This window comes from Trifolium pratense, linkage group LG3 (assembly GCF_020283565.1).
Source record: "Trifolium pratense cultivar HEN17-A07 linkage group LG3, ARS_RC_1.1, whole genome shotgun sequence".
NCBI classification, from domain to species: Eukaryota; Viridiplantae; Streptophyta; class Magnoliopsida; order Fabales; family Fabaceae; genus Trifolium; species Trifolium pratense.
In genome coordinates, this window is record NC_060061.1 from 34,412,762 (window position 1) to 34,439,259 (window position 26,498).

The 26,498-nt window shown below is 33.8% G+C and overlaps 1 protein-coding gene and 1 long non-coding RNA gene across 5 annotated transcripts; both read right to left on the reverse strand.

Moving 5' to 3' along the window:
* Positions 1-7,069: 7,069 nt before the first annotated feature.
* On the reverse strand, positions 7,070-9,183 carry LOC123916674. Of its 3 annotated transcripts, none has more exons than XR_006812227.1 (4): positions 8,984-9,183; positions 8,295-8,827; positions 8,076-8,160; positions 7,070-7,825 (listed from the first exon to the last, which is right to left on the reverse strand). It is a non-coding gene; the product is annotated as an uncharacterized LOC123916674 (long non-coding RNA). The 3 variants fall into 3 exon arrangements; XR_006812228.1 differs by having other exon boundaries at positions 8,295-8,410; positions 8,724-9,183; XR_006812226.1 differs by having other exon boundaries at positions 8,295-9,183.
* Positions 9,184-10,188: 1,005 nt separating this feature from the next.
* Positions 10,189-12,724, reverse strand: LOC123918802. 2 transcript variants are annotated; one of them, XM_045970948.1, is made up of 5 exons: positions 12,616-12,724; positions 12,409-12,486; positions 11,425-11,485; positions 11,069-11,223; positions 10,189-10,803 (listed from the first exon to the last, which is right to left on the reverse strand). In XM_045970948.1, exons 4-5 carry the CDS (start codon positions 11,198-11,200, stop codon positions 10,522-10,524), a joined length of 414 nt encoding a protein of 137 aa, XP_045826904.1. In that variant the 5' UTR covers positions 11,201-11,223; positions 11,425-11,485; positions 12,409-12,486; positions 12,616-12,724; the 3' UTR covers positions 10,189-10,521. The 2 variants fall into 2 exon arrangements, with proteins under 2 accessions (XP_045826904.1, XP_045826905.1); XM_045970949.1 differs by having other exon boundaries at positions 11,425-12,486.
* Between the last annotated feature and the right edge of the window lie 13,774 nt (positions 12,725-26,498).

Consider the following 26,498-nt stretch of genomic DNA (forward strand, 5'->3'; position numbering starts at 1 on the left):
TTTTTTAAGCGCATAACACTTAAAAATTCATATTTAATTCATTACCATGTTTAAAAAAATTAATCTTTTACAAAAAAGATTCTTATAATGTACTAAACACATAGACAAAAAAGCAGAGACATAAGTTTGTGTTTTCGTGTTTTTCTTTCCTCCCTTTTTCTTTCCCTTAAACCAAACACACGGTTAAGCAAAACTCAAGGGAGGTCAATGTAATTTTCCCTAAAATTTAACCAATTATATATTTTTTATAAAATAATAAAGGGTGGCATAATTTATGGTTTTAACATAATTTACAACTGATCAATCAAGTTTTTCCTAATACATTCCTTGAAAATTGATAAGCAAATGACTCAACTGTTTAATTTGCCATGAATGTTATAGAGATAGTTGTTTAGAAATAGTGATATTTTTTTTATAAGGCGAATAACATCTAGACATCAAGGGACAAAGCAGGTTTCGCCCCCATCGTTTGCCTATATCTCTTTATTAGATAAAAAAAGAAAAATATACATATATACAAAAAATTTGGGGGGGACATAGACCTAACTCAGTGAGTCTCATAGGATATTGAAACATACTAACTTCTAGTTAAGCCTAAAAGACAAAATAGAAGTCCTAAATATTATAGGCGAATGAACCGACCGTCAACACGAAATCAATCCAGTACCCGCAACTCCCTGCAGCAAGCAGCAAGAAATGATGGCTTTTTAAAGCTAAATGGTCTGAAACCAAGGAACTATCATGGAATTATACAGATAATGAGATAGACGAAATCTCTCCATCTACCTCTTGATGAATCAAGTCTTGTTAAAAGCAGTCCAAAACCTATCGGAAACCAGACTGAAGGATGGTCAATCCACGAAGTTGAGCACCACGAGCACAAGAAACACAAAAAATCAACAACCCGTTGGCACGACAAACGACTATCTTCGTCAACACGGAATATTTACGCACCTAACCCTTTCGAGCAATATCAGGGACGATTTTTTATGAATTTAACTCATGGAAAGCTTCAAACAAACTCAATTCCTCCAATACATGCCATCTGGTTTATACAAGCAGGTGATGTAAATTTTAAATCATCCAAGTACCCATGAATAGTACCTAGTAATAATAACCATAGACAGGTTCAACATTTCCATCCTTTCCATTGACTAATATTCTATTTTCCTCTGTTTTCCATCGACCGTAACCAACGACAGATTCGACGAAACCAACGGTCAACAGGATCTTGCCGGAAAGGATGGTTCCATTAAAACCAACCAGTTGTTTTCCATCGAGATCGACCTCTATTTTCAATCGACGGTAACTATCGACAAAATCCCCAAAACCAACGAAATCAACTGTGAATCTCGTCGGAACAGTTTAATGGTGGCATCGCGACTCCAAAGGAATTGATCACACCACCCAAACCTGCGTCTACATCGTAATTGATTCAGGTGGAGGGACTGGACGGAAGGGTGGCTCGCGAGTATAGGAAGGCAGACAACGGTGGCTCAGGAGAGGTGAGTAAGAGAGCTAGTGATATTAATTTTGACGTGTAGTTTTTCTTTCCAAGATGAGCTAATTGTGCCACATCTGTTATTCAGATAGCAGATAGTTATTACGAAAAGGTGGTATAATTTATGAAGTTAAAATAATTTGCAACTGATGTTATTCAGACAGTTGTTCTGAATATGTGTCATAATTTATGACTTTAATGTAATTTGCAAGTGGTTATTCAAGTTTTACACAACACGGGAAATTCTTTTTGAAAATTGAGAAACAAGTAGTCCAACTGTTTATCTTGTCATACATGTTTTTAAGACAACAATTACGGTGACAGAATTTACGAATTTAATGTGATTCACAATCCGTCATTCAATCTCTTTGAAATTCACATATTATTTATTGGAAATTGTTAAAAGGTGGTCCAATTATTTATTTTATCGCATGGTAATGAGATAGCTATTTGAAAATGGTGAAATTAATCTTGATGTGTTGTTTTTCTTTCCATGCTGAGCAAACTGTGTCACGTATGTTATTCAAATATTGTTCTGAAAGTATTGCGTAATTTATGACTTTAATGTAATTTGCAACTGATGTTATTTAGGTAGTTGTTCTGATTGTGTGGCATAATTCACGACTTTAATGTAATTTTCAATTGATTATTCAAGCTTTACACAACATAGACAATGCTTCTTGAAAATTGGGATTCACAGTTTGTCATTTAATCTTCGTGAAATGCATATATTTTTTATTGGAAATTTTTAAAGGAGGTCCAATTATTTATTTTGTCTGTATGTAATGAGATAACTATTTGAAAATGGTGAAATTTATTATTAATATAAAATTTAACCAATTTGATATTTTTTATAAAATAATAAAGGGTGACATAATTTTTGGTTTTAACATAATTTATAACTGATTATCAAAGTTTTACGCAATACATATATTATTCCTCGAAAATTGAGAAGCAGATGACTCAACTGCTTACCTTGTCATGAATATTAGTGAGATAGTTGTTTGGAAATTGTGAAATTAATTTTGACGTGTAGTTTTTCTTTCCACATTGATCTAATTGTGCCACATATGTTATTCAGATAGTTGTTCTAAAAGTGTGGCATGATTTATGACTTTAATGTAATTTGCAACTGATGTTATTCGGATTGTTCTCGTACTGGGGCGTAATTTACGACTTTAATTGCAATTGATTATTCGAGTTTTACGCAACATAGACAATGCTTCTTGGAGGTAGAGAAACAAGTGGTCCAACTGTTTATCTTTTCATACATGTTTTTAAGACAATAATTCAAAAACAGTGGCAGAATTTATGACTTTGATGCGATTCACTGTCTGTCATTCAATTTATTTTTTTGTATTTTCCTTGAAATAAGTTGCATGGAAAAGTGTTAAAATAATTTTGATTGATTATTGCTTATGGAGAAAATAAGAAAGAGAGAGAGAGAATTAAATGCAGTTGCATTTAATTTCAAGAGAATAAGCAAAATCTTTTCTGACAAAAAAAAGAGAGTATATTTTACCAATCGTTAGTTGGATTAGTGGTGATTGACTGTTTCGATCCCCCGCAACTACGATCAGGAGGGGGATGGAACCACTTGATGTCATAACTGACCCCGAACCAGATTCAACTAGTGGTGAAAGCAAAAATAAAAATAAAATTTTTTTACTTATAATTTGGGACATGAAGAAATAGTTTTTTCTCTTATATATTTGGATGTAAAATCCATTGTAAAATCATTAATTAATTATTATGATATAAAAATATAGATCCATTCAAATTCAATTAAGTAATTTATTGTAACTTAGTTTTTTTTTGACCAAGCATTAATTGTATTGTAAAAAGTAATTTACACATTCAATTCAATGCATGAAGTTTGTTTTTCTAATTTAGTAAAAAAAAATCGTAACAACCAACACAGTGTGACACAAGTGGTAGATGCTTGGGTCCCTTAACCTTTTGATCTTGGGTTTGACCCCTGATCGGTGCGTATGAAGAAACATTTGTTGGGAGAGGTCAACCCCTTAAATGAATCGGTTGCCTCAAGGGGATTAGTCTCTACGGTTGCGCGAAGATGATACCTTTCGTTTACCAAAAAAAAAAAGTCATAGCATTTGTCTAACACACAAAACATGGCTAATTTTTTGGCTCATCGACTGGAAACAACTATGAATTAGTAAGCAAAACTGAAAAATTGCACAAACATAAAAGTATGTGCACATTACAAGTGAACGTTAGCACAGTCAATCAAAATTTTTCACGTCATTGTTTGTAAGATTCACTTTTTTCCATCAGTAAGTGTGACATTCACTCTCCGGCGAGTGAGAGTAACAAACAAAACAAAGAATTTTTATTTTATTTTATTTTATTTCTTTCTATCACCTTCATTCTTCTTCACAGTTGAACATTTTCTCGCTTTTCTCTATAAAAATTGAATCTTTCTCTTCTTTCTCTATAAAAAGAGAGAAAGTTTAACCAATTTGATATTTTTTATAAAATAATAAAAGGGGACATAATTTTTGGTTTTAACATAATTTACAACTGATTATCAAAGTTTTACGTAATACATATATTATTCCTTGAAAATTGAGAAGCGGATGAGTCAACTGTTTGCCTTGTCATGAATGTTAGTGAGATAGTTGTTTGGAAATTGTGAAATTAATTTTGACGTGTAGTTTTTCTTTCCACGTTGAGCTAGCTGTGCCACATATGTTATTCAGATAGTTGTTCTGGAAGTGTGGCGTAATTTATGACTTTAATGTAATTTGCAACTGATGTTATTCGGATAGATGTTCTGATATTGGGGCGTAATTTATGACTTTAATTGCAATTGATTATTCAAGTTTTACGCAATATAGACAATGCTTCTTGGAGATTGAGAAACAAGTGGTCCAACTGTTTATCTTCTCATACATGTTTTTAAGACAAGTATTCAAAAATAGTGACATAATTTATGACTTTGATGTGATTCACAGTCCGTCTTTCAATCTCTTTGGAATGCATATATTTATTGTAAATTGTTAAAAGGTGGCCCAATTATTTATTTTTTCGTGTATGGTAATGAGATACTGTTGGGAAAAACCGACATAGAGAAAATAAAAGAACGCAATCAACAACACAAGAATATAACGTGGAAACTCCAAACCGGAGAAAAAACCACGGTCGTTGTCAAAAACGACAACCAGAGAATAAACACTATGTGAAAATTGTTACAACACATAGACTACCCTCAACCTTCCTTTGGCCCCCAATACATCCACACTCTCCAAAGCAAATATCTAACTACATCTCTCAACCCTCTAATACAAGAGTACAAGAGAAAAACAAAAAAGTCAGATATAAGCTTAAAGTGCTACTGACTGGTGCAATTATAAACAAAGAACTTAGGTCCATTATATAGCCTTGATTCCCCCATTGCTTCACCATTCTAAGCGATGTGGGACTTCTTCAATATAATTTCTTTGACCTTTTTTTTCCCTTCATTAGCAATGTGGGACTTACATTGCAATCAACCCCAACAATCTCCACCTTGATTGTAATGGTCTTCAATCTTCATTGTCTACACCGACAATCATTATCTTATGCTTCCATTGTCTATACCGACAATCATTGTCTTCACCGACAATCATAATTCTCATTGTTTATACCGACAAATTAAATTATCATACTCCACCATAAAGAGTATACTCCACTTGTAACTAAACCATCCCAAGAATTTTATTCACTTGAAACTAAACCATCCCAAGATTTTTCTTCACTTGGAATCAAGCCATCCCAAGAATTTCATCTCGAAACCTCGCTGAAAATTTATGGTGGAACTTCCATGTTGGCTTTCTCCGGAAGTTCATCAGCCATCGAGATAACCGCATACCTTGCATCAATGCCAACCAATGCCCGCACGCTATCATCACACACCTTGCATCCATGTCAACCGATGCCCATGTGCCACTTGAACAACTTCAAACTGCTCTGAAACCACCTTCAGGCCATTGTTAGGCTCCAACAATTCCAGTTTAGTTACATCACCTAGTAAACCTTGTTTCACTAGTCCAACTAAACTCATGTCACTAACAAGTACCCACCCAAAGATCCACAACTTAACCAAAACATGAGAATCACCGCTAGTAACAGATGCATAACCAATAATAGTAGAACTATCTAACAAGTAATCTACATACTATCTATGCATCAAAGTTCAAGAAAATACTTCGCATTGTGTTAAAAGAAACTCACCCATAACTTGAACCTTACAAGCTTTCCGTCACCAAGATGAACAACTCCACCTTCAACTAGCTATAGGGATTCAAAAGTATTTCTTCTTCAAACAAATGTGATAGGAGCTTCCAAAGTCCATATGATCAACACTCCACCGATTCTCAACTTCCACTAGCACCACCGCATCCTCATAATAAGTTGTTGTTTCAGACGTAACCCGAGTATTCTTATCACCGCCTCTCCAGACTGATGTTGAGTATTATTACCACCACCTCTCCAGGCTGACCTTGTGTAACCCAGATTGCATCACCACATCCTTGACTGGATTTTCCACAAGCCAAACATGATTCTTCCATCAATTTTCTCTAGCCTAAACTTCACAGCGGAACTCCCTCCTCCTGAATCAAACCAAGAGCTCTGATACCAGTTGTTGGGAAAAACCGACATAGAGAAAATAAAAGAACGCAATCAACAACACAAGAATATAACGTGGAAACTCCAAACCGGAGAAAAAACCACGGTCGTTGTCAAAAACGACAACCAGAGAATAAACACTATGTGAAAATTGTTACAACACATAGACTACCCTCAACCTTCCTTTGGCCCCCAATACATCCACACTCTCCAAAGCAAATATCTAACTACATCTCTCAACCCTCTAATACAAGAGTACAAGAGAAAAACAAAAAAGTCAGATATAAGCTTAAAGTGCTACTGACTGGTGCAATTATAAACAAAGAACTTAGGTCCATTATATAGCCTTGATTCCCCCATTGCTTCACCATTCTAAGCGATGTGGGACTTCTTCAATATAATTTCTTTGACCTTTTTTTTCCCTTCATTAGCAATGTGGGACTTACATTGCAATCAACCCCAACAGATACCTATTCAAAGTGAGACTCAACATATTTACATATGTTTGAACTTAGAACATCATCGTCCTAAATTATAAGAAAGAAAAAAGTCATACTTATTAGGAAAAACCTAAATATAATTTTTTTTCACTACAAAAAAACGTGCCTTTTCGCGGAGGTTGCAAACCTCCGCAAACTATTTTGTGGGATTTTTTCAAGCTGCCGCGGTATAGGTTCCCATAGAATGGTTGTGGCGGTTTTAAGATTTGTTCCGGCAGTTTCTAAAAACCGCTGGTATCACGTTTAATTCGCGGAGGTTATTTTGCGGGAGTTTAGAACCCCCGCAAAATAGTAAATATGAGTAAAAAAAATTAACACAGTTATTTTTATTCAAATTATTACAATGCTCAAACTTTCATAAAATATAGTCACAGTAGGACAAAATGTACAACAAATAAACATAAAAAATTCATAATTACCAAAATAAATTATTATATACTAAATTAATATAAAAAATGAAAATAGTAAATACATAGATGTACTTCACATGCCAAATAATTGATAATTCAGTACCACTAGATTTCATTGTAATATTACACTTTCTCCTTCAAGTTTCTCTCTCTGATGAGCCTCATCTTCCAACATCTTGTGAAGTTTTCACATCTCTAACTCTGATGATGCCTGCAGCTGTCACAGTGACCATATCCATGATGTAAAACTCAATTTTCAAAGTGCCCACCTTCAGAGCCATCTTTGCTTCTCCATAATAAAAATCTTACCCACTTGAGAGCAAAAGCAACTCATCAAAAATAAAAATCAGAAAAGCTTCATTAAAGATGCAAAACAAGAACTTAAAGATATACTAAATTACTCTCACCTCCACCTTGATCTTGTGGAAAAAGTACAACACATAGTTAATTATAGTCTTACCCTCACCTCCTTGATCCTAACAACATTTATGGTTCTGCCTCATGCTTCTAACATTCATGGTCTTTTGAAGGCTGCACATCCAAATGAGCAATCAAGTTTAAAAACTACAGAGTAGGAAAATGATCTATCACCAATATACTCATTTTATTCACACAAAAAAAAGCAAAAATAACTTCAAATAAACACCCAGGGAAATTGAAGTTTGACATTATAAGCAGCCCAAAATCCAATTTTGGCTTCTTAATAGCACTCCAATATCAGTTCAGCATTAATGCTTCAAATTAATGACACACTCACATTTCAAATGACACATTGATTATAATTCCTGCAAATTAGATCATTAAAATTGATCAATCAAAGATGGTAGGCAATATAAGTTCAAGTAACAACATCCTAAACAAAGTGAAACATAAACATGTACGAACACAAATAAATATAACGTAGAAGGTTCCCTTGAAGATTGCTACATAGGATGCAAGTAAGATAAAAAACTTCAATCCAAAAAACAGCACAATAATTGTAACATCTACTACATTTACTACACAAATTAATTCTAAAACAATTATTATTACTACCTATTATGCCAATGAACAATCTCATTCTGAACTTCGATATTAGAATCTGATGAACCACCATTAACTTGCAAAAATGAAGGGCAACCTGAAATAGAATATTGGAATTGTGAAATCACAAATTTCTTGAATGTTACAAACCAGCCAACGCCGCTTAGAAACCGCATGAGTACAAATGAAGCCAAAATATTTATAGTTCTTTTTTTGTTGAGGCAAACATACTTTTGGACCGAAACTTAAGTTTGCAATGGAAATCCAAACATAGTATTAGCTATTGCTCCAAGTCTCCAATGTAAAAGTCCTCAATGATGTCAAAGACCTGAGTTGCATGTTGTGGCCTGCAATGTAAAGGTAAAAAACGACAATTAGAGTTAGATAAGTTATTAATAAAGGCAGGATTATGGAGAAGCCACCAATCATGAATGAGATTAAGCTTTGTTAAAAAGGAATCTCACACTATTGCCTTTTAAAATTGATATACAATTAATGTTGGAAGTGCAATACATTGTGATATTGTATGATAAAGAACATCACTCAATCTCTGGAACTTCAATGTAACCTTGTAAGATACAATACCACGTACAAAAACTCAACTTACAAGCAAATCTTCTCAACAAGTAGAAGAATATCCCAAAATTGTGAGGTTGTTACCTGAGGTTAAAGTTGTGCATACACCTACAAGGCTAAAAGTTTGAAAATAACTTAAGACGAGCTTCTCCATTTTAAAATCACATGGGCGTAGATTACAATTCCATCTGCACTGAACAAACACCAAATCATACTAGAAACACAAATAAATTATCAGCTAAACTACCCCTTTTAGGAGTGTAACAATCCATCGATCAATCCATAAATCCATTAAATTCCAAAAACTAAAAGGATAAGAGTAGAAAGAATGAGAAACATGTTACCTCAATCTCAGGCTCTAATGGCTCCTCCTCGTCCCTGTGTCATCACCATCGTTTAAATAATGGGAAATAGTTCAACGAAGCACAAAGATCTAATTGCTTTGATATTTATATTCAACATAGAGAAACTAACAATCAAATATATTTGTGTAATTGTTTATTTTGCACTATATATGCTTTGTGTAATTTTCTATGCCAAAACATAATTCTCTATGCCAAATTACATCTCAAATTACAAATTAATCTCAAATATATTGGCATAATTTGTATATTGGCATAGAGAATTACACATTAATCTCAAATTACACAAATAGATTTGATTTTTAGTAATTCTCTATGTGTAATTAGATCTCAAATTACACAAATGTAATTCTCTATGCCAAAACAGTGAAATTATGTACCACACATTAATCTCAAATTGCTAACAGAAAATTAAGCAGTAAATATGAAACTCACTCGGTTAAAAAAAGTGGAAAAATCAGAAAGGGGAAAAAATAGTGATTTTTTTCCTCATAGTTTACCTAATAATTTAAGAAAAACCAACCATTAAGAACTTTTATCAAACAGTTTATGTGCACTCGACAAAACTCAAAAAAAAAGTGAGAATGCTTAGCTCAAATGATTCTTTCTTGTTGTTACTCTCTTCCTCTAACAATCAACCTTCAATCAACCAGCACTATATGCACTTATTCATCTAACCAGTCCTACAAAAAGCACACAGGATGCACACATGCAACATTTCAATCTTTTCAATCACTACTAGAAAAATCTTAAATACTGACGGCCAAAATCTGTCTCTAAAATGCCAATATTCTGTCACTAAGCATGTTAGAGACAGAATTAGAGACCAATTTGATTCTGTCTTTAATTTCCTCGTCTCTAAACTATCAGAGACGGATTTTATATTCTGTCTCTGATTGGAGACAGAATTTATCTGTCACTATCAAATAAACATCTGTCTCTAAACATTGAATTCAAAACATAATAAATCCGTCTCTAAAGGAGACAGAATTGTCCGTCTCTAAATTCAAATAATTCTGTCTCAAAAATTCCGTCTCTAAACATAGAATTCTGTCTCCATATTGACAAAACACATTTTCCGTCTCTATAAAGTTTTTTTTTTATTTTCTTATTTAGCAATTAAATGCTTATACAATTTTTCAAATATTAATTTTTATCTACTATATGTAATTTATATAATTCTAGAATGTGAGAAAATCAAATTTCGATTGACACCAAATGTATGTCATTCTTACAAAGTATCAAGTGCACCATTACTGCACTAAATATAATATCAAACCTAAAATTGTCAAAAACACAAAAATTCATATAATTGATTTAAGAAAAATACATAAAAGAAAATAACTAAAGCTAAGCTTCATCATCCAACACATCATCTTCATCATCCATCACATCATTTTCATTAGTATCCATCTCATAATTTTCATTATCACCTTCTCTTCCAAGTTGACCCGGAGAGTTTTGATTAATACTAGGCACAAACCTTCCAAAAATCTGCTCCCAATGCTCCATCTTTTGTTTTAACGTTTCTTGTCAAGATTCTTTTGCTCAAGTTCAACGGTTAATGCTTCAATCTTAGCCTCCATAGCAGCAACTTTATCCGGCTGTACCACATCAGTAGAAATTGAAGGAGAAAATTTCAAAGATTCTTTGATAGTGGAAGCTTGAGATCCCAATCCAAATATGTGTCCCTTCTTGTTAATGCCTCCAACAACTTCCATGTATATACTATCATCAGATTGTTGGTTACTACCCTCACCTATTTGAGAATTTCTCTCAAACAATTTAGTTTGGTAAGTTTCCTGAAAAATTGTAACTATTAGTATATATTATTTACATTGCTAAAAGTTATAACTTAAACAAGACTAGTTATAACATGTGGATTTGATTGCAACTCATTATTGAGGGGAGGATCTTGTGCCATATATCCATAGATGTACCAGTATGGGAATCAGGAGATGAGGCATATGCAGGGATGAGTGCTTAATTAAGTAGTTTATCCAAACACCGCCTAACTCTCATAAGAATGAATTTCTTTATTGTAAAATAAATAAATAATAAACTTACTGCTTTCCCGGCTGGACCAGTGGCAGGAGCATCCAAGACAAGCACTCCACTTACCCCTAATTGCTCCACAGATTGATCTGGAGCAAATTTGATCCCTAATATAGGTCTAGTAACCTTCCCGAACTTCACCATAATTGATCAACAATGCCATTTACCTAAATATATAAAATAATAAAGCACATAAATTATTTAAGAGAACAAAAAAAGATGGCATGTTTCTATGGAATTTGTCTCCTTAAAACAGGCCACTAAACAACAACAATTAAGAGAAAATTGCAGAAAATTGTAGAAATTTAAGAGAAGAAGGGTTAACAAGGAAAAGATCACAAAAAGAAAAACCTAAGAGAAAGCATTACCGAATCCGGGAAACGAATTGAGTTCGCGACTGAATCGTGGATGGAGGAGTGAACCTGACCTCTAAAAAACATAACAAAGAATCTTAAAAACAAAACACGTTTTTCACAGAGATTCAGAAGTAACCAGTTAAAAAACAGAGAGTGGCAAATAAGAGTAATATAGGAAAACAAGCATAATATTAAACATACATTAACTTCAAATAATAATAATAATAGGACAACAAGCATAATAACACATTAATATCACATCCAACTAAGCCTTAAATTACTTGAACATTGGATTATTAGACACTTATACCTAGACACTTAACAGTAGTATACAACTTAATTTCAACCTCTCATTTGACTTACACGCTTTGATCCTCACACTAAGTACACTATAAATTAGTTTATGGTATCCAACATATTACTACTACTAGTACTCCAATTCTAATCACGACACACCAGATCCCTAAACTACTAAAATACAAGCACACCTACAAACAAACAAAACACAACCAAACTACCAGCAGGAAAAACCAAGCAATAAGACACCCATGATCAACACCTTTGATTCATAACCAATATAAAAAAATAAACACCTTTGATTCATGTAGCCTAACCTTCATAACCAATATATATATATACTCCACACCAAACCCTCACAAATATAGTCCACATAAAATATGTGAAGCATAAAAGAAATCCACTTGAGTATTGGACTATGATTGTGGCTATGAATCAGACCAACTTCAACTCCACACCAGACCCTCACAATTATGTCATTCGTACAATACGAGAAAATATCAATTGTATATCATGTAAATTACCTTGCCTGCACGATTATGTCAATCATAAAAAATTCATTCAATCATACAATCATACAGTGTCTCACGATGTGAAATATTGGTTTCAAACAAGTTATTTTTTTTAGTTAAATCAAACAAATTTTTATAATCATAAACAGAGAGGTGAATTTCTAACTTATTTCAAACAAGTACTTACATCAACTGTTAAGCAAGAATAGAACTTTAAATCTTTCTCCTTCCGATTAGATTTGTACCTACTGTCTTTCTTTCAACTCTAAATAAAGAAAACAGGCAAAAATGTCATAAAATGGAGAATAGAGGGAGCAATGGAGTAAACTGGTTAATATTGCATAAGCAGAAAACAAATTAATAAGGGAACAAGTTAAGCAAAAGAATGGAATACCATATAGACAACTTATAGCTTTATTTCGGCAGTTGTTCCTTTCATTCCATAGACTAAGACATGAGTTTTGCTTAATATAAAACAACAGAATCAACAAAGACAACTAAAAATAAATTTTCAATGTTATTTCATTAGAGACAGATTCTAGAGACAGATTAATTCAGAGACGGATTACTTCTGTCTCTGACAAATGTTTGACTATTTTAATTTTAAGTTGATCAATCAGAGACGAATATAGAGACAGAAATTATCAGACACGACTAAAATCCGTCTCAAATTTTCGTCTCTGACTATTTATTTCAATTATAATTATAAAAATAATAAAATAGAGACGGATTTAGACACGAAATTTTATTGACACGGAAATTTCTGTCTCTAAAATCCGTGACTAATACATATATTTGAATTTCGGTCTCTAACAACTTTTTTCTGTCTCTAATTCCATCTCTATTAGAGAAGAAACAAATTTCGTCTCTAAATTCCGTCGGTATTTGAACTTTTTCTAGTAGTGAATGACAAATCAATTCACTCATACGAAGAAGGAAATCCTAAGTAGAGAAAAGTAAGAAACCCTAAGTTGAAATTGAAATGAAAATGGATGTTAATGAAATCATAAATTGAAACCGAATAGAAATCATAAATAGAAACCAAATAGAAATCATAAATTGAATAGACATTGAGGTTAATGAAATCGAACAACACTGATGCGTTTCCTTTTCTAACGAAATCGAACCTGGAAGTTGTGAGTTCACTAACTGAGGCCAGAGAAGCGGCGACGACGGCGGAGACGGCGGAATACTGAGTTTCGAGTGACACCGACGATGGAGTACTGAGTTTCGAGTGAGACGGAGGAGCGGTTTGTGAGTTTAGAGTGAGAGGGATGTTCTTCTCTTTTATTTTTTTTCTTTGTTGCGGTTTACAAAAATAAAAGTGGGAAAAGGAAAATAAAATGAAAATAAAAAAAAGCGCCAGGGAAAAAAGAGAGCGGGAGTGTAAAAATTACATTAATTGCAGTATTCTGCGGGGGTTTTGATAAACCGCCACTAAAAAACCGCCGCAAAAAGGCGAATTTTTTGTAGTGTTTTGTAGTTTCCTTGAAATAAGTTGCATGGAAAGGTGTTAAAATAATTTTGATTGGTTATTGTTTATTTTTTATTTTTTTATAAGCATTGATTATTGTTTATGGAAAAAATAAGAGAGAGAGAGAGAGAATTAAATGCAGTTGCATTTAATTTCAAGAGAATAAGCAAAAACTTTTCTGAAAAGAAAAAAAAATGTAGTACCTTTGTCCCTAATTATAAGACCATGTTTGGCAAAAATGTATTATTCATTTACCTTGATTTTGACCGTATTTTTTTAATAATATATAAATGTAAATATTAGCATATAAGATCTTGTTCAATTTGTTTTAAAATATTGGATTTTTTTATAATTTTTACTAATAGACAATTAAATATTTTAGTGATCAAAATTGTAAATTGGCGTACGTGCAATGGTCAAACTCAAACAGGATCTTATAATTAGGGGGACGGAGGTAGTATATTTTTTACTTATAATTTGGGACATGAAAAAATAAATTTTTCTCTTATATATTTGGATGTAAGGAGTATATTTTTTTAAATCCATTGTAAAATCATTAATTATTACATTTTTTTTTTTGGATGTAAGGAGTATATGTTTTTTTTTTACCGTAAAATCATAAATTTTGACCGTAATTATTACATGTTATAACTACATGTTTTATACTTTATAGCTTAAAATAATCTAATTTTCTCTTCATCATAACTTTTTTTTTTCAATTTAATTTTTGTGTGTTCATATTAATAACTTTTTTTTTTTTTTTTTAAACTTCAAATATCATAGATAAAAATAAAAAGTGGGATACAAAAGAGGGGGACCAAGCCTAAACCCTCAACAAAGGAAACAAAACAACTAGCTAGCAACATCTAAAATAAGGAAAACCTAACCTATTTCTAGTTAAATCTTCCCTAATTTCAACTGGAGCAGATGTCCACCATGTGAAACCTTGCAAAGATAACCCGAGATTAGCAAGCTTGTCTGCACAATGATTGCCTTCCCTATAGATGTGAGATATAATGAAGCTCATGTTTCTAGTCATGTATATACAGTTCATCCATCTGTTCTTTAGTTTCCAAGGAATGATATTCGGAGATTTAAAGGCCAAGGAGACTAGTTTAGAATCACTTTCTATCCAAAGATGAGACCAATTCTGAGCATATGCATGTTCAATAGCAAGAATGACCCCCATTGCTTCCGCAAACAAAGCATTAGCCAACCCCAAATGCTTGGAAAAACAACTAACCATTTCACCTCTATGGTTTCTAAAAATACCAGAACAAGCAGCAATACCAGGATTACCCAATGAAGCTCCATCTGTGTTACATTTATACCAACCAAACATAGGTGGTTGCCACAAAACCTCAATGATCTTAGGGGGCCTAACATGATGTATATTGATTTTAAAAAATTTCAAGATACTAAAATTAGTAATAGATGAGTTAGAAGACAAAGTAGAGCAATTACCAGTTAAAGAAACTGAAGCAATGATTTGAGATATGATAGAAGTCAAGTTTGGATTAATATTTTTGAACCTTAAGTTATTCCTGCTTTGCCAAATACTATTGAAGATGTTTATAACTGCAGCAGTTATTGTGATTCTGCACTGAGGGTTCCATCCAGCACTGGTTATGTTCAAAATGGATGTGTATGAACTCAAATCAAGCCTTTGATTAATTATAGAGGCCAACCAATGCCAAATAGACAAAGCAAAAGGACATTGTAAAAATAAATGCAAAGAGGATTCACTTTGCTTTTTACATAAGCTGCACATAGAGGTTAGATAAAAACCTCTAGCTGATAAAGCATCATCAGTTGGCATTTTGTGATGAAAAAGCCTCCACACCAAGAAGGATTTAGAAGGAGGGATAGCAATATTCCATATGGTTTTGGACCAGCTAGCAGTAGGACCAGGATTAGAGAAAAATTGATAAGCATCTTTCATGGTCAACTCACTAGAAGTAGTGTGGTTCCAAATAAGAAAGTCCTCTTTATCTTCAAAGGGGATGGAGAATTGCTGAAGATAAGACAGCAGTTGAGGGAAAGCAGTCTGAATATCCATGGGAATGTGCCACTGGTGGTCAAAGATAAAATCTGAAACTGGATAGTTTAATTGACTTTGAAGGTTGCGAGGGACATTAAACAAATCCACTAAAGGAACACCACTCCAATTATGAAGCAAAAAATTAATTCGTCTACCATTGCCAATCATCCAACAAGTGTTATTCCAAAGATTCTGAATTTGAGCTTTAATACTGGACCAAACAGAAGAGTAGATGTGGTGCCTGATAAAACTTTTGTTTCTGACAACTCTACTTCTCAAGAAGCTAGCCCAAAGGCTATTGGAGTTCATCAGATCCCAAATGATCTTCAGATTAGAGGCTTGGTTCAAGGAAGATAAAGATCTGACTCCTAGACCCCCTTCATCCAAAGTGGAACAAACAATATGCCAGGGCACTGTAACCAACTTCCTAGCGTTCATGTCACCACTCCAAAGAAAGTTTCTCATAAGTTTTTCCAAATCCTTGATTACACTGACAGGCCAAGAATAAATGGTTATGGAATAAATTAACATGCTTTGGATAACACTTTTGAGCAATTGGACCCTCCCAGAATAAGAAAGAAGTGAAGCCTTCCACTTAGCTAATTTGAGCTTGATTTTATCAAAAATAGGGGCAAAATGACAGGTCTTTGGCTTACCTTTGAAAATTGGAACACCCAAATAGATGAAAGGAAGCGAACCAATAGAAAAACCGAGAGAGTGAGCAATATTGTTAACTCTAGATTGAGACATTGAACCAGCAAAGATTGTTGATTTAAGAGGGTTAACATATTGACCTGAAATCTGGGCATACTTAGCAAAAAAGTCAGTGAGAACATTGATGTTTGCAGAAGTTCCTTTGCAAAAAAGCATGACATCATCAGCATAGAGGATATGTGAAGGAATGTGGTTGGATCTAGTACCCTTTATGAGCTTTAGGTGACCATCATTGACTAGCTTAGTGAGACCTCTGCTTAAGACTTCTTCAGCAAGACAAAATAGCAAAGGTGATAGAGGATCTCCTTGTCTGACTCCCCTAGCACATTCAAAGTAACCTTCATTATTGCCATTGATTGATATGGAAAGCCTAGCTGAATGTAAAATGGTGGATATCCAATTACAAAAGATGGAGTTGAAGCCAAAAACTTTCAAAACCTTAATTAAAAAGGACCAATCAATAGTGTCGAAAGCTTTTGCAATATCAATTTTGATAGCAAGATTTCCACCATAGGACTTCTGATGTAACATATTGATGGCTTCAGATGTTAGAAGAATGCAGTCCTTGATCTGCCTGCCCTGAACAAAACCTCTTTGCTCGTTTGAAATTAAATCAGGTAAGACAAGAGCAAGCCTGTCAGCTAGAATCTTAGAAATTATTTTGAATTTGAAATTGGCCATGGCAATAGGTCTGAATTGACCAATAGTATCAGCATCCGAGACTTTAGGGATTAAAACAACTATGTTGGAATTAAAATTGGGCAAGATCCAATTGAAGGTGAAAAATTCCAAAACTGCATTGCAAACATCTTCTTTAATGATATTCCAGTAAGTTTGGTAGAAGAAGGCACCAAAACCATCCGGACCAGGAGCTCCATTCTTGTTCATAGCAAACACAGCATTCTTAATTTCTACTATAGAAGGCAAAAGAGTAAGCAAATTGTTGACATTATCATTTACCAACCGGGGGATCACATCTTCAATTAGACCATTGTCATGAACATTGTTGCCCAGTAAAGAGATTTTGAAAGTGATTCACCACATGAGAAGCAATTTGAGCAGGTTCAGTGAGAACCACATCATCAACTCTGATGGATGAAATCTTCTTGTAGGCCTGCTTGATTTTAGCTGATTTATGAAAAAAAGTTGTGTTTCTATCTCCCTCATACGAAGAAGGAAATCCTAAGTAGAGAAAAGTAAGAAACCCTAAGTTGAAATTGAAATGAAAAATGGATGTTAATGAAATCATAAATTGAAACCGAATAGAAATCATAAATAGAAACCAAATAGAAATCATAAATTGAATAGACATTGAGGTTAATGAAATCGAACAACACTGATGCGTTTCCTTTTCTAACGAAATCGAACCTGGAAGTTGTGAGTTCACTAACTGAGGCCAGAGAAGCGGCGACAACGGCGGAGACGGCGGAATACTGAGTTTCGAGTGACACCGACGATGGAGTTTTAGTGTGACATGTACTTGCAATAATACTACCTCTGATCCTATATATAATAAATGTTTTAGTTTTTACGTTTATCCTAAAATCCATGTATTTAGACTATAATAGAATATAGATTCATCCATTTTTCAATAAACGTAAAAACTAAAACTTTTATTATATACTAGTATAACTTACCCGTGCTATCGCCCGGGTTAATGTTCTATGAAAAATATAGATCATTTTTTTTCACATATGAAAAATATGGATTATTAAAATCTTAATATTGTGATTTTTTTAATTATTTGTAAAATTAATTTTATATTTAATGTAATAATTTATTTAAATATGATAAATGATCCAAATTTTGGAGATTTTAAGGAGAAATGGTAGAACGGAGAGTGATACTCCACTCCTCGTTCCCAACCCACATGTTCGTATATTTTACGATTAAATTACTATTTTTATTTTTTTTTATATTCCTTTTAAGGTAAGTATTTTTGTTCAGTGAAGGTGAGAAGAGAAAATAGAGAAGGGGCGCTGAGACACTAAATGACCCTCACTCTTACATGTTGACCCGTATATATAGAAACTATAGTAGATTTTTGGTCCTTAATTTTTGAAATTTCCATACATTTCAGCATTGATTTAATTTAATCAATATATATTCCAAAAATGAGTTGGTCAATAATCAAAAGTTTCCATATGTAAAATTTCAATTGTATCAAAATATTAATATATAGACATTTGTTCATAAAACCTGATTGAACAATTTCTATATTTATAATTGAGCACTAATGACTAAAGGAAAAAACATAGAAGAATGACATATCAGCAAAATGAATTGAGAGATTGTCACGTGACATTTTGACCGGTAAAAGAAATGAGATGACGCCACCTAAGAGAATGATGAATGAGAGGATGCCACATTGGATTAATAAAAATTAAAGTTAATAAGAAAGTGACACGTAGATTTGTTTCCTTGAGAAAAAACTCTTAAACATATAAATAATAGATAATAGATAATAGATTCACAAAAATAAAGATCTCCTTTTTTTTAAAAAAAGAAGTATAAAATAAAAATTGCAATAGAAAAATATACAATAATGATGAACTTAATACTATTGGAAAAATACATCATTTGATTAATTTGTTGATAGATTCATCAAGTAAATACATCATTGATATTTCAACTTGTATCCAAGACATCATTGATATTGATAAAGTGCTATAAGCAAGATTTTCTAAAAAAAACAAAACTACAGTTGTTAAAACAGACTCCGAGCTCTCAATTCAATCCATTTTGTGAGAATGTGATGCATTTCGTCTTGCCTCTCAATTATTTCCCTGTCACGAAAAATAAATAGGATTAATAAATAAAAAGATGACCTAAAGAAAATAATCTAAAAGGTAAAACAAACAATATATTAAAAATATAAGAAATATCGAACAAAGAAGAAAAAATAAAGAAATTTAAAATGGTGACGATATACAGAAAAAATAGTGATTATCGAGAGAGATGAATAAGAGATAATGAAGATTGAAAAATTGTGAGTTTTAGAGTTCAGACAAATGTTATATATATAGTAAAAAAAAATGGACAAATGAGTAATTTTGTCTTTAATATGAAATTAAATTCATTAAAAGTCAAATATATTGATTCCATTTTTAATTTTAAAAATATATTAGTAAATTAGTAATTAGTAAATTAGTAAATAAGACATATTCCATTATATTATAAATAAATTAAATAAATTAATGCACATGAATATAACACACATATTCCAATTTTTTTAAATAATAATAAAATATTAATTATATTATGTGACTCTATATAATTATAAAATTATGAAAATATATAATTTTTTTTTTTTACCGTAATACAATATATATATATATATATATATATATATATATATATATATATATATATATATATATATATATATATATATATATATATATATCTATGTGTGTGTGTGTGTGTGTGTGTATGTGTGTGTGTGTGACCTTAGTATTTTGATACACGACCATTTAGAAAAAATTTTGTGAGAGAATAATTTGGAGACCATAAAGATTTAATATTTTTTTAATTGAATTTGAAGACCATAAAAATTATTATATCCAGCTAACAATTATACCTAATTATTATATGCAGTTGCCAATCTTCCTTTCATAAAAAAAATTTTAAAAACAATTGCTTTGGTACAAAAATATTTTTTTTTTGACGAAATTGGTACAAAAATAGTCAATTATTTCCTTTTAAAATTATTTTTAATAGGTGCATTAAATTCGATTTATAAACAATAATTGAAAAATGATTGAATTTCCAAATTAGCCAAAGATTCTAAGTAAAATGATGTTAGCTGATGCGTGTGTATGAGCAATGTCCTGTGAGTCTGAGCTCATTGTTGTTAGCTGATGTTATGGGGATAACTACCCTTAGAGTCATCTCTTTGTAGTTTCTTTTCTTTTGGGCTTTGGCCCCTTTTGTATCCAAAAAAAAAAAATGATATCATCATGTATTAGAGAAATTGCAAAGGCCTTCATAGTTAACCACATAGGAATTGGAGAAATATTAGAATGCCACATAAGACATGGATCAAGGAAATGGTGCCACATAGGAATAAGACCATGAGAGAGAAACTCCTAAATATATAAATAATAGATAAGACCAAAGGGAGTCTCCAACATATTAATAACTTTTTTTAGTGTGACGTGTACTTGCAATAATACTGCCTCTGATCCTATATATAATAAATATTTTAGTTTTTACGTTCATCCTAAAATCCATGTATTTAGACTATAATATAATATAGATTCATCCATTTTTCCATAACCGTAAAAACTAAAACTTTTATTATATATAAGACCGAAGAAAGTATCCAACATATTTTGCTCTGATATCCAAAATATTTTCACTCATACTCCCTCTATCCTGATTTATAAGGAAAATTCTACTTTTGAGATTCATTCAATAATGGATGTATTTGGTCTATAATATAGACTAGATACATTAGTTTTTCAATTAATCTGAAAATTTGAATTTTGCTTCTAATTACAAATGGATAGTGTAACACCCTAACCCATACTACCCTTAAAAACGTAATTTTAAAAACTTTTTAACAAGTGTAAAGGCAGAGTGCCACGCGGTAATTAAAACACAAGCATACACACAGAGCGTCATGAAATTTAACATGAAAAGCAACAGCGGATTCAATCACACCAAGCATGCATATATATATATATATATATATATATATATATATATATATATATATATATATACATAAGCCATATTCATCCCTAAGGATGTCACTTATACAAGAACTAGCATATCAAAAGGTAACACCGATATACGATGAAATCCAAGCGTAATCCCCGACTCGATGTTACATTACCAGAGCATTTATTATTTACAAACTCTAACCAAAAGCTAGTACTAAGAGGAGTAATCTATGCTAAGTCTCCTCACCAAAAGGTACTTCAACACCAAGCTAAAACAGTAGTCTAAACGTCGGCACAGTCCTCAGCCTGAATATCTGAACCCCCAAAGGTCCAGCAAATAACACAAAGCAGAGAGTTAGAAAAACATAACCGCATATCATACGAGCATAAGAAAGGCCTTACACTTCCAAACTATCATACATATTCTAACTCACACCAAAACATCTCACTAAACAATTATCAATTAATAAGGTTCAACACAATTCAACCAGATAATGTCACATACCATTTATCAAATATATGCGCATTTACCCTAAGGTATCTAATGCCAATTAATTCACTGTCATGCCATCCCTAGACATGACTAAATGCATGTGGTACCAAGGTGTCTCACCAACGGTGGACCAAGAACAGTTTTATATCTTGCTGGATATGTCGGAACTTACCGAACCATCTTATCTCCCTTGGATAAGCCAACACAGTTTTATATTGAAATTCTGGCACACTAGTATTAAGATGTTGTACTCAACGCTTCACCACTATAGTATACTTTTAATGCGTGAATCAATGATCCAACATCCAACAGCGCATACACAAGGAATAATAAACTAAACAAACTGAAAGTAAATTAACACAGTGATTTGTTAACCCAGTTCAGCATAAGCCTACTCTGGGGGATACCAATCCAGGAGTGAATCCACTATGATAGTATTAGTTTGAAGCCCTCAATAAACCTCCCGTTTATGACTTCTCACCTAATCACCACCCGTGCTATATCCTACCTAAGACACACCTAGGTATGAGAACCTCCGCTCACCTCCTCTTGATCACAGCCACTGTGATCGTACACTTCTAGATTCAATAGGTGAAGACACACTTCATAAAACACACACCAATTCCTTACTTAAAAGCTTTGGAATTGTATACACACACTATCTCCTTGCTTAGAAGCTCCAGAGATATTACAATGCAAAATCACACAGTTCCTAGTCTAGTGGGAAATCAACACAAGACTTAGAACACAATAAAACACAATACTAAAACCTAAACTCACGCTTTGTAAGACTCAATTCTGGTTTCAGTGATTTGAACAAAAGCTTCAACCTTCTTTAAATAGCCTTCACGAGCTCAGGCTAGGTCTTCAGTTAGGCTTCAATGGCATAGCTTGATTAATGGATCCTTCAAGGAATATTCTTCGATAAAAATGTTTTGTTTCCTTAACTTGAAGATCTGATTAGTAAGCAAAACTTGATCACGAGATCCATTAATAATTATGCGTGACAACGCTCCTTATCACAAACGATCATTTATTATGGATTCCATATTTAGAACTTAGGCGCGAGATCTCAACATACACAGGCCCGGCCTACTGGATGTGGTATCCAATGTTGAAGCATTGTACCGAACATCTTGCTTATACTGGATGGTGGAAGCATGTAGTTCCACATCAGGAAAGATCACATGTTTTAGCAAAATGAGGCCAACCATACAACGCCAACAATCTCCCCCTTTGGCAATTTTTGGCTAAAACATCCTAAGATAATTTCAACCGTCCTAAAGGGACACACAGGCTACCTTTTCTTCAACTCAACGTAGGCACACAATCATGAAGTGAAGTAGAATAATTTAACATGCTTGTTTTAATAACCCCTCAAAAACAAATAGCATATTTATCATGTATCACATTAGAACTTCAGAGGCATGCAACAGCGGAAGGATAAGCACAAAAGCCTCATAGGAATTTGCCAATAGAGAGTATAAGATTCTCATAAAAGAAACACTGGGGAAAAATAAATTCCCTCAAAACTGAGAAAAATAAATTCTCAGGAACAGATGATGCTTCAACATGCAGTAGCACATTGTGTGCTAAGCAAAAAAATATTGCTCCCCCTCAAAAATAGAATCGAGTACCAAGTTCGTCTTACTCCCCCTTAATTCATGCATAGGAGTATTCAGATGATCCAGCATCTGATGGCACATCAAGCTCAGCATCTATTATGGCATATAATAACTACTCCCCCTTTTTAGCCACAAAATAGACAAAATGGGAACTGCATAAAATAATATCCAAAGACAGTGCAGATAGTAGCAGAACAGAAAGTGCAGACAAAATATTACAAACCATGCACACTAGGTGCTAAATTCAGGGCTCAGCCCACAGACAGGCAAAACAAAAACAAAATCCAAATAAGCAAACATCAGAATTACACAGAAGCACTTGGGGAGGAATCACTTTCTTCTCCTTCAGCATCTGAGTCCGCTTCTTCTCCACCACTAGAACTATCATCATCTGCATCAGCTGCTTGAGCCGCAACCTCTTCAACCCTGAGAGCATGTATCATCCTTTCAAACTGCAACTTCTTTTCATCTAGCTCTTTACAGTTTGCTTCCAGCATAGCAATCATCTCCTTCCTTGTCATAGGAGTGTCAGCAGCAGCATTTGATGGTCCAGCAATATCTGGAGCATGCTGTTTACTGAACAGCTTCTGATGAATGGCCAAAGGAGTTGCCCTTTTCTTAGCAGACTCGTTGGAAATGCAATGGGTTGCTTGGTGACAGAGGTTTTAGCATGCTGCACAACTTGATTGAAAATATATAGACCAGCATTAAACTTAGTACCAGTACCAATCATATAAATGAGCTTACCCAGATTTGTTGCAATATCAGATGCATGTGTTGTAGGAACCTAGTTGACAGATGCAATACGATTCAAGATGGCATACTTTTGGGTTAGCTTGACAGCAGGTACCTTCGCCTTCTTTGGCCAGGTTTTCACCTTTTCAGCTGTGATAGTTTTGCAGACCACATTGTCAGATACATCTATGTCAGGGTGAGGATCATCAGCATTACCTAGCACCTTGTTGATCATACTTGGAGAAAATGTCACACATTTTCCTCGAACAAATACCTTCTGAAATTCTTTGTCCAAGGGATTGTCACAACCTATAGGAATGTTGACAACAAACTCCCTAACCAGCTTCTCATAGCAGGAGCCTAAGCCCCACACAGTTTTGATCAATCCAGCATCATTGATCAAACTCACAATCTCTTCACATTCCAGAATATCTTTACCTAGTTCCCTTTCCAGAGCCAATCTTCGTTTGCAAATGATTCCCCATCGTTGAGCATAGGATGGAAGATGAAATGAAACATTGTCACAAGGAAAGTCTTCAATGTCAGGAGCAACAACTTGAGGCATGGCCTTCTTAGCAGACATAGCCTTCTTAGCAGGAGGCTTGATGCTTGAATCATCCTTTTCAGCTTCAAAATCAGAGTCACTAGATGGTGCACTCTTCCTTTTCAGTACACCCTTTTTCTTTTCAGGAGGAGGTATAGACTTGCTCCAACTTTTCTTAGGACCATACTTGACAGGCTTCAGAGTAGTGTCCTTTGCTTTCTTGGTGACAACAGGGGTAGTGGTAACAGCAGGTGCAGGTGTAGTGGTCCTGCTTCTCAGTCTTCTCCCAATTCCTTTCTGAGTAGGTGGAGGTTGCAGATCTTCTTCAGAGGGGACTTCATCAACATCTACTATGTCCTGCTCTTCATTGGTGGTTTTCTCAGAATCTTCACCAGCTTCATTTTCTGGCTCAGAATCAGCCACATCTTCAGGGGTACTTTCTTTGTTTACTTCCTCTTCAGTGGAAGCTTCAGTATTAGATCCACTGCCAAACGACCCAGTGGCAGTGTTAGCATGTGGGCTAGATCCTCCTTTGGATGCTTCAACATCCTTCTCAGCATCAGTTGGTATAGAGGATGGTTCAACACCGGTTGGAGCATCGGTTTCAACAGCCTTTTCTTGAGATTTATCAGTAACATCAGTTATGACATTCATGGGAACTGTCATATTCTCAGGAACACTCGGATTATTACTCACACCAACATTCTCAGCAATATTTTGGGTTTTTCCTAGGGTTTCAACAGAACTAGGGTTTTCCTCTACAGAAGGGTTTTCTTGATTCACCTTTTCAGACACAGACTTAACAGACGATTCAACATTCGCATTTTTGCCGGAGGCAACATCATGCGATTCCACATTCGCAGTTTCAGAAAGATCCTTATTCAAGTATAGATCAGACATGCTTAAACCCCTTTTTATGGGAGATTGGGGTTTCTTCTTTTTAGACCTAACAGAATCAGACTTAATAGAGATTGAGGGAGACGATTCACTTACTTTCTTAGTGGATTTTACAGATTTCTTCTTCTTAGAAGTAGTTCCAGGAATACTTGATAAAGGCATCGCATCTACCACAACAGTTGTTCCTTCCTTCTTAGACTTTGATCTTGTTTTCACAGTATCAGCAATTTTGTTTTTGATCTGAGCGGAACCGGAAGATTGAGACATTTTCACAAAGAATTTGTTGAAGTTTTTGAGATTTTTGGTGATTTGAGATGATGATTTGTGTTTGAGGATCGCAGCAGAAAGTTCAGAGGAAGTTGAAAGTTTTGGAAAGAAGTAATGATGACATGAGAGTTGATAGCGTGTAATAGAGCAGTTATGGAAAGTATTTTTTGTCTTTCCTTGATTTACGTGCGCCAATAGATGAAATTTGGAGAACAAAACGGTTGCGCGCACATAATGCCTTAACTGCTATAATTCCTCATATAGGCAAATTCCTAATTTGCCCCTAAGCCTTTCAAACTGATTTGCATCTAAAGCTTTGGTAAAAATATCAGCTACCTGTTCTTCAGTTGCAACATGCTCCAACTTCACAATATTTTCTTCCACCAAATCCCTGATGAAGTGATGACGAATGTCAATATGCTTTGTTCTACTGTGCTGAATAGGATTTTTTGAAATATTTATGGCGCTTAAATTGTCACAGTACAATGTTAGAGCATCCTGTTCAACATTGTATTCCTTAAGCATCTGCTTCATCCACAATAATTGAGAGCAACTACTCCCAGCTGCAATGTACTCAGCTTCTGCAGTGGATAGAGAAACGCAGTTTTGTTTCTTGCTAAACCATGAGATAAGATTTTCTCCTAGATAAAAACATCCACCAGAGGTGCTTTTTCTGTCATCTGCACATCCAGCCCAATCTGCATCACAATATCCCATCAACCTAGCATTGTTGGTGTGGGAATACATTATTCCATAATCAGAGGTTGCATTGACATACTTCAAGATTCTTTTTACTTGTGTAAGATGGCTCATTTTTGGC

Excerpts from the sequence above, each read along its gene's own strand:
- LOC123918802 (XM_045970948.1), bottom strand. The coding sequence starts at position 11,200 with ATGGTGAAGTTCGGGAAGGTTACTAGACCTATATTAGGGATCAAATTT. Across the intron at positions 10,804-11,068 it reads CTGGTCCAGCCGGGAAAGCA|GAAACTTACCAAACTAAATT; the intron begins GTAAGTTTATTA and ends ACAATTTTTCAG.